Source organism: Prosopis cineraria, unplaced genomic scaffold (genome assembly GCF_029017545.1).
Source record: "Prosopis cineraria cultivar Desert tree isolate PC_DT_omini unplaced genomic scaffold, ASM2901754v1 PC1, whole genome shotgun sequence".
NCBI classification, from domain to species: domain Eukaryota; kingdom Viridiplantae; phylum Streptophyta; class Magnoliopsida; order Fabales; family Fabaceae; genus Prosopis; species Prosopis cineraria.
The window spans coordinates 54675791-54684548 of NW_026555332.1; the positions used below are offsets into that span (position 1 = coordinate 54675791).

The window sequence follows — 8758 nt, forward strand, 5'->3', positions numbered from 1 at the left end:
CGCAGGATTTTGAGTTATTGTGAGTTTTTGCATTACACTTGATAGGGTGATATAACGTGATTAATGTTAACGACATGTTGCCACAACAGCACAATTCCTTTTCAGTAGAAATGATGTCACATGCATGTTTAACACCGAGAGATGAGCGCGGGCTTGATTAAGTAACGCTATTATATTTTTTGGTTGTTTCGAACAAAAGAAAAGGAGCTTGAATGGTTGATCATTGATTCATGTTAACAAAACAACAAATTTGTCAAAGTATTATGTTTTGAATAGACTCAGCAGAGGCAAGTGGATGAATTGCTTGTATTTAAAAAAACACAGTGTTATTCACCCAAAAATAATAATAAACAAATAAAAACACCACAGTATCTGCATCCATGTATTAATGCTCCTCGCCCTCACCGCATGTTTGATCACGCTTCCTCAACTAACTCTTCATTATTACTCCCTAACCACCTCCTTTAGGTATCCTTCCCCCATCATCACCAGCACCCCACTCTCTCAAGTTTACTTGCTAAATCAATCAAATATAGTTTAATTCTACTGATCAGGAGCAAGCTTTCTTAAAAATAGGATTTTATCTGATCTACATACATAAATCTTGTCAAAAGTATTTTTAATATAATTATATGATTATATGATATCTAGTAACATTTTGTAAGGTAAAAAAGCAAGTTGACCCAAAATTCTATATATATATATATATATTTGTGTATTGTTTTCCTTCAACTTTAAAAACAGTCTAATCTATCCTTACTATTAATAAAAATTAATTTTAATCGCTAGTTAACCAAAAAAATAATAAAAAAGGAACTAAGAATTATTAAAAAAATTAAGAAATTATAGACAATGACCTAGATTTTTTTTGGCTTTTTTTTCATAATTTTTGAGTTCATTTTTTTATATTTTTTAGTTAACAAATAGTTATAATTAATTTTTATTAATAATAAAAGTTAAGTTGCATCGCTGTTAAAAGTCAAGAAAAAAATATCATATAAAAAATGAGTTTAAAATAATACATATTTATGGATCGATAATTTAATAGTCAATTTATTTTTTAACTCTATTTTTTAGGGGAGGTTTGAAATAATATTTTTCAATGAAAACCTTTATTTTTGATTTGGAGGATTCTTCCTAACAAAGTTAATACTCATTGACATCAATAACCATTTTGATGCCAAAATGTTTTTAATTAATCATTTTAAAATTTAAATTGATATGAGTAATTTCTCACCATTGTTTTTTTAACTGGAAATTTATTACTTTTGATTAAATTTGTACAAACATATACTTTCTTATCTTTATTATATGATACTTTCAAATGATTCATGTATATTAAAAAAATTAATTATAAAAAGTGAGAGATTTGTTCAATTTTTATCCTTAATTTTAAATAATAATATAATTACATTAATTTTCATATTAATTAAGAAAAAATAAAATTAAAAAAATAATTTAATTATTATAAACTGTTCTCAAATAAAAAATTATTTTTAAAAAGCATGTTATAAATAGGATGGGAGCGAGTACTTATTTGTAAGTTAATTATTTGTGCAAATCGAATCCACCCAATAATCTTCTAGGAAGCACTACAATCTACAAGTCTATAAACTATTAATAAACAAAGCAACCCAACCAGAATTCATCTTGGCTATCAAGACTTTCTGCCTCTGAAATAATCATTCATTCCTGCATCCTAGAAGACGTTCTAACAAAATCAAATCATATTATCTGGAGATGCACAGATTCTGTTCTCCTGCTGTCCTGCTTGCTTTTTTCTGCTTAAAGAACAAGGTTATGGAAAAGAAAGTGAGTAGTTTCATTGAAGTTTAATCACAGGCTTCGCATCACACGCAACCAGAAAAGACCTTGTCACTTAGTGCCTGCGATGCGGAATATATATTTGGCAGGCAGCACCTCTTTCTAATTGAGACTAATAAAAGTTTCCCCGCTGAAATCGACACTCGACTAATGACTCAAGCGCACTCCTTCTCTCTCCTCCTCTCCATTTTCTAATGCTCTACAGTCTAGCTTCTTAACTCCTTTAATTCGTCTCAATCACATGCTCTCGCATATTGTGACAATTCACGAGAATCTTGAAGGACATTGTTTCTAGCACCACATCCCAGCATCCTCGCAAGCAGAGCTTGTATTTTCCTTGGGGGTTTGGATGGTTATCTGGGGAGTAAATTTTCCCGGGCATTTGTTCAAGTAGTGAGGGGAATTCTCAAGTCTCTCTCTAGGGTGAGAAACGCTGTTTGTTTTTACTCTAGAGTGAAGTCAAATGTTTCATTTCTCAAGGTGATTGAACTACTGCTGGATCAGTTAGAAATGGGGGAGCAATCAAACTGAAAGGGTTAACAAGATGAAGCGGAAGGTTTCTCAGCAGAAATCTCAACCCAAATGGACGAGGAAGCTCTTTGTTGTGTTATTGCTGGGAATTTGCTGCGTAAGCTTGTTGTTTATGCAGACGCATTACTCTCGAATTACGGGCCTGACTTCCTTGCAGCACCGATTCGTTGATAGGCCGAAGATTGCGTTTCTCTTCATAGCACGGAACCGGCTTCCTCTGGAGATGGTTTGGGATGCATTTTTTCGGGTGTGTTATTCAATTATTTTGTCTTTTGTGTGTGTGATCTGTAGGAAGCTAAAATAGGGTGATTAATTAGCTACTTATCTCTTTTTCCTTTTTTGGAATATCTAACGCTTTTAACTACTTTTGTATGGCTCAAGATTTCATGGATTCGAGTAATCTTTAGCAAATATCAATTAATGCGTGGGCAATCGCTTATGGATGGGCTATGGTTTCAAATTCTCAACACTGAGCTACTGTTTTGGGACTTGTTGCTTAAATATGTAGCGAATCCGAATACACAACAGTTCTGAAGTAGTCTTCTTTTTTCACCATAGATCTTAATTGCATGTGTATTCAGAATGTTTTTTTCCTGCTAAGAATATTCATCGAGTTTTCCACATTCAAAGCACCACTGATAAATAGCTCAATCTGCAATGCTATATTGAATCTCTTCTCGGAATAGTGATTTAAGCAAGGGCAATTATCTATCTCAATTGTCGTTTAAATTTTCACAGCAATGATGCGAATTTCCTTACCTTCTGGAACTAAATTCATCTTATGCAGTTTGCACACAGAGTTTCATGGTTCTGGCTAAATTGATTGTCTGAACCTCTTTTGATCTTTCTTCTCTCCCTCTTTGCCAAATGAGAAAATATATAATCATTTACAGATGTTCCCAATGTACAGTCGTAGAAAGTTACCATTTGTGCATTGAAACTTGAAAAGTCATGAACAATAAAAAATATTAGTTAATCATTTGTAATTGTATTTCTTTTAGTTTACCTATTGAAGCGTCATCCTTAAAAAGTTATTTGTGCTGTTTTATCAGGGAGGAGATGGCAAATTTTCAATTTTTGTCCACTCAAGGCCTGGGTTTCTTTTCAACAAAGCAACAACTAAATCAGTCTATTTTTTGGATCGTCAAGTTAATGACAGTATACAGGTTTCTCTCATTGAAAGTTAACAAAACTTGTTTTTGCATATAGTACTTTTCAATTTTCATGTCTTATTAGGGCTTTAAAGTTATTCACATTGTTATAGTTTCAATTTTCTTGCTTATCTGACTGAACTTTGGCTTGTTCAATTTTATTATCTTGGCCCAAAATTTTCAGAAATTAATTGTGATCTAAAGCTGTAAATCCACCTTGTTATGTGACTTATGTCTGCTGGTCTCTTGATACTCCGTGCACGTTATCTATGTCCAGGTAGATTGGGGAGAAGCAACCATGATAGAAGCAGAGCGCGTTTTGCTCAGACATGCATTAACTGATCCTTTAAATGACCGTTTTGTATTTCTCTCAGATAGGTGAGGAACTTTGAATCTTTTTTCACATGCTTTGCTGGACTCAACTCTGATCGTTTGTTTGCTTGAATATACTGTCAAATTCATGATTTCCTTCTATTTGTCTTATGGTTATGCTTTGCTTATTTGATGCCAGAAATGGCATTGATATCGCTAAATTCTTCATGAACTTGGCACCTTACTGTATTTCAGTTGCTTAACCTCTTTTCAGCTGTATACCTTTATACAACTTCAGCTACACATATGACTACATCATGTCGACATCAACTAGTTTTGTTGACAGGTGAGCATTATTATCTTGACTTTGCTGTACATCAGCTCTGCCATCTATTTCCCCGCCTTTTTTATCACTTGTTATATTGAGACCTTAAGTTGAGAAAGTGTATCTCTAGTTCTACCAAAAGAAATCAAAATTTAATTTTGTGAAACTATAATGGTCATATGAAAACCTAAGGTCAGCTTAGCTGCAAAGGGTAAATTTATAGTTAAATATTGATATTATCTGGTTAGTTTGAGCAAAAATCTCAGCTTAACTGACTTTATTGAGTTAAGAAAGTCGGCAGCCTCATGACCTGACTGCAAATGAAAATATACTGTATCCAATGATTGAGTATAAGTTGAATTCGTTGATGATGAACATTCTGTTCCATGGTGGTGGCATTCAAACTCTATCTTTACTGCCTCTTTCTGATCCTCTCGATGCCTCCTGACTAAAATGACGCAGACAGAAACAACGTAGCATGTTAAAACTGGGCCAGTATGTGTCCCCATGGCTGGGACGGTCATGGGGTTCGGTATTTACCATGATGCCTTGTCACTGGCATGGGGGTCAAGGACCTCCTTGCTTGGGATGCATTGATGTTTCAGTGAATAGCAGGAAACAAACCGCCCTATTAGATATAACACAGGACTCAACTATAAAATTTCGCAGTAATGAATCTTGAAGAGCTTTAAGCCTTTCAAAAGTCAAAAATAAAGTAATGGGATCACTTGTTATGTTATCATCAATTTTCTGAATTACTTGTCATCAATCACTTGTATAATTTTTTTTTTTTCCATTCATTGTGGATTGAATTGTAATGATTTTGGCAACCAAATGTGGGAGTAGCTTTGCTGACACGAAAGAAGGTCGTTACAATCCAAAAATGGCTCCTGTTATTCCCGTTCATAACTGGAGGAAAGGATCCCAGGTAAAGGCTTAAGTTACTACTGAGTCATTTTTAAACTTGAAAGCAAAATTCATGAGATATTTTATGATCCACGACCAAAGAATATCGTGTTAATCCTATTTATCTTCCTCCAGTGGGCTGTTCTAACCAGAAAGCATGCTGAAGTTGTAGTAAATGATGAAACTGTCTTTCCTATGTTTCAGTGGTATTGCAAGGTAATTGGTGACTGCATCCTTTCCAGGTCCCTGGTTTTACAAGCGGTGTTGCTAGTCATAGTAATTTTTTTGGAAAAAAAAAAATTTGCCTATTCTTTTAAATTTTAAAAAGGTTATGAATTATGACCTTGAAATATGTTCCGAAATTTATCCATGAAATTGAAAAGTTTTTTTTTTTTTGGACCAACATGAAATTGAAAAGTATAGAGGGCTTTTTTTTTTTTTTTGGGTCTCTTGCTTCTGACAACCTCTTTTCTTTTCTGACATGCGGAATTAATTATGCAGAAAAAACCACTACCAGAATTTTGGAGGGATCATCCCATTGTGAGTACTATCTATGCGTGTAAAACTCATGGGGATTTTTTTTCCAATATTAGTTCCAATCAAGCTTTTTAGCTGCATTTCATCCCTTTTTCACGAAATAAATTATGGTGTTATTAAATAATTTTATTTTGAGTTGTTACCTGCTGTCATTTTGGTTATTGCAAATGGTAGGAAAGAAGAGTACTGACCCAGTTCATTGTTTCATGCAGCCTGCTGATACATCGAAGAAGCATAACTGTATACCAGATGAACACTATGTTCAGACCTTACTGGCTGTAAGATTCTTGCTTATCCTGTTCCTGTGTGTGAAAGACTAGTGGTGGTTAACCTACTAAGTGAATAGATAGTGACGAAGAAAAGTGTCGCCAGATAGTTATGCCTGAAGTTTTCTTTTCTTTTCTTTTTTCTTTTTAAACTCTGTCAACTCATGCGAGTTAACTTGGATGTTGAGGCCCTTTTTTTTAATCTTACTATCAATTGGTGAGGATAACTCCTAATTTTCTTTGGGCATGTCAGAATGTATCTTTTTTTTTTTTTTCCTTAGCAATAAATGGTTAATCTCATCTATGTCAACACTTTTGCATGTGGATCAATGTAGATAAATCACAAGTAAACAGATGGATGCAGCGTTATTTTGGTCATTTCGTTATCAGCTACCTTTATTATCCCTATACTCACAAAAAGGCTGCTTATCTAGTTACTTGGAATGGTGGTTGATGATGATCAATTAAGTAGTTGGTTTTGAGTTTGCCAGAAGCGGTGGTGTGTATAAGTAATTATGCCCTGGGTCTGGATTCCTTAGTGGGTTTTCGCTTAGTATACTTCCCGAACCACTCAATGTTTGGTTCACCAGCTGAACAACCTCTTATAGCATAATTTATTACACTAGAAAGTTGGGCCATGTGGGATTAAAAGCTAAACCCGTAGTTTCTTTCCAATTCTATTCTATTTTGGCAGCACCACAATTGTAACGAGTTAATCACTGATATTGGTGAGACATAAAAAACTTTGGCATTGTTATTCGATATTTCAATTATGAAGACAAGTTAAACATAAGTTGCTCAAAAGCATCATATGAAAATAGACAGCAGCAGAAAAATTATGCAATAGCTTTGTACCAACTATTGTGATAGTGTTAATCTTAATGAATTACATTTGCAAATTTGCGACCATCTCATTAGTTTTGCTTAACATTTTTGGTGTTTGCCTTCTGAAATCTAGTTAAAAGGCCTTGAAGGAGAAATCACACGGAGATCAGTGACGCATACCTCCTGGGATCTTTCCTCCTCCAAAGATCGTGAACGTCGAGGATGGCATCCTGTGACATACAAGTTCTCGGATGCTACTCCAATGCTTATTAAGTTTATAAAGGTGCGACCTTTGCTGCTACTGCTAACATTATTCTGTTGAAGCAACTGTGCTTCCATAATTAACCCATTCCTTTTGCCCTCCTCCTCTCAGCTCAAACTTTTGTGCTCTTCATCATCTTTTATACTGGTTTTTGTTAGAAAGAAATTGAATTTGGGGGAAACACATGGAGATAGAGAGCAAACCTTTGGAGTCAAATGACAAAATCTGAATTAAGAATGAGATGAAACTTTGTCTTAATTTATGATGAGTATCATCCAACTAATGAACGCAGCATCTCGAGGAATCAGTATAGCATGCGTAAGCCATAAGCAGTTCATGTTGGCAAGTGATAAAGCATCGATCACAATTTTTAAGTAACTTTGGAAAAACATTTGGGGTGGGTGGACTCAGTGGTTGCTGAGTTGCAAATGAGCTGAAGATGCAATAAAGTTCACAAGATTGATTGATCTGGAAATCTTTAATCTAATTGATTGATTTAATGTAAGCATGCACAGCACATCAATTCTACTTTGGTTTAATCACATATTTAAAAAGTTGATAATTTTTCAGGAAATAGATAATATTTATTACGAGACTGAATACCGGAGAGAATGGTGCAGCAGCAAGGGAAGACCATCCACATGCTTCCTTTTTGCTAGAAAATTTACTCGTCCTGCAGCCCTACGGCTTCTTAACATGGTGAGTTTGTTTATCATGAATTTCCCTTCTAGTTAAAAGTGACACAACAAGCTTTTGGCTTATTTACACTAGAATCGTCCTTCTCCAATGAGAGTTTCGAGTTTGAACCCCTGCTGAAGCCAAAATAAATTCCAAAATTGTAAAAATGATACAATGGGCTTTCGTTTGTAAGACTGAAAATAGTTTGTGGAGTTGCTGGACTCAGCTGACCTTTTTTTTTTTTTTTCTTATCATTAAATGTTAGCCAGTATACATGCTCATTGTTTCCTGCTGCTTTTTTCGCAGTCTGTTCTTGGAGTTGGCAGTTAACAGCGAGAATGCTTGTGATAATGTCAATTGAGAGGCTGAATGTGCAAGCTGAAATCGTACTTAGTAACGGGAAAAAAGGAAATTCAAAATTAAATAAGAGTAGGCGATGATTATTGACGAGTATATTGGTAGGTACATTGAGATTTAGATTTGGAGAGTTGTAAAAGTGTGCATGCGGTGTATACGTGTTCGATATTTTTTCCAGAACCGAAATAATTAATAAGATTGGAGATGTTTGTTCCCAGCTTCATCTTCGGCTTTAGTCTGAGGTGGGTTTTAAAATAAATTTGCAGTGGAACAAAACCTCAAGTCTGATTCCAGTTCAACGCATTATGTACATACAATCATCTATATATATATATATATATATATATATCAAAATATGATGTAAAATTTATAGAAAGTGGTATCATTCATAAGCCGCGCCATGCATTTCTTCTGGGTTCCATGCAATTTTTCCCTTTTTTCTCTCCTTCCTGCACATTAATTTCAACGAGGTTTGAATTTGAAACAGAAGTATGGTTTTTAATAATCATTATATTATTGGACACAGTCTCCCCCCCCCCCCTTTTTTCTCGTCTCTTTATCTTTTTTTTAACAATCTTCTTTTTTGGAATAAGAATTGTAGGGGGGAAAAAATCTCTGCTGTCTATCTATTACTACTCTGTCACCTTGTTTGCCCTTGTGCAAGTTTCAAATACCTTTAAGCAAGGAAGAATTATATTCAATAATCATTCAAAAAAATTATTTATAAATAGATATCAATATAGAATAAATTGTTGTTAAATATGAGAATATAACTTGTTTTTTC

General features: G+C 34.3%; 1 protein-coding gene across 1 annotated transcript; it reads left to right on the forward strand.

The window, feature by feature from the left end:
- Positions 1–1807: 1807 nt before the first annotated feature.
- Positions 1808–8273, forward strand: LOC129290255 (glycosyltransferase BC10). Its single transcript, XM_054926980.1, has 12 exons — positions 1808–2247; positions 2329–2602; positions 3408–3521; positions 3784–3884; positions 4093–4164; positions 4990–5071; positions 5185–5265; positions 5551–5589; positions 5799–5864; positions 6811–6960; positions 7510–7638; positions 7924–8273. Exons 2-12 carry the CDS (start codon positions 2369–2371, stop codon positions 7945–7947), a joined length of 1092 nt encoding a protein of 363 aa, XP_054782955.1. The 5' UTR covers positions 1808–2247; positions 2329–2368; the 3' UTR covers positions 7948–8273.
- The last annotated feature ends 485 nt before the right edge of the window (positions 8274–8758 follow it).

What these genes read in the sequence shown, in the direction of transcription:
- LOC129290255 (XM_054926980.1), top strand. Translation starts at nt 2,369, where the DNA reads ATGAAGCGGAAGGTTTCTCAGCAGAAATCTCAACCCAAATGGACGAGG. An exon ending in TTTGGAGGGATCATCCCATT is followed by an intron (nt 5,590 to 5,798) that starts GTGAGTACTATC and finishes TGTTTCATGCAG; the next exon opens with CCTGCTGATACATCGAAGAA. An exon ending in CCCTACGGCTTCTTAACATG is followed by an intron (nt 7,639 to 7,923) that starts GTGAGTTTGTTT and finishes CTTTTTTCGCAG; the next exon opens with TCTGTTCTTGGAGTTGGCAG.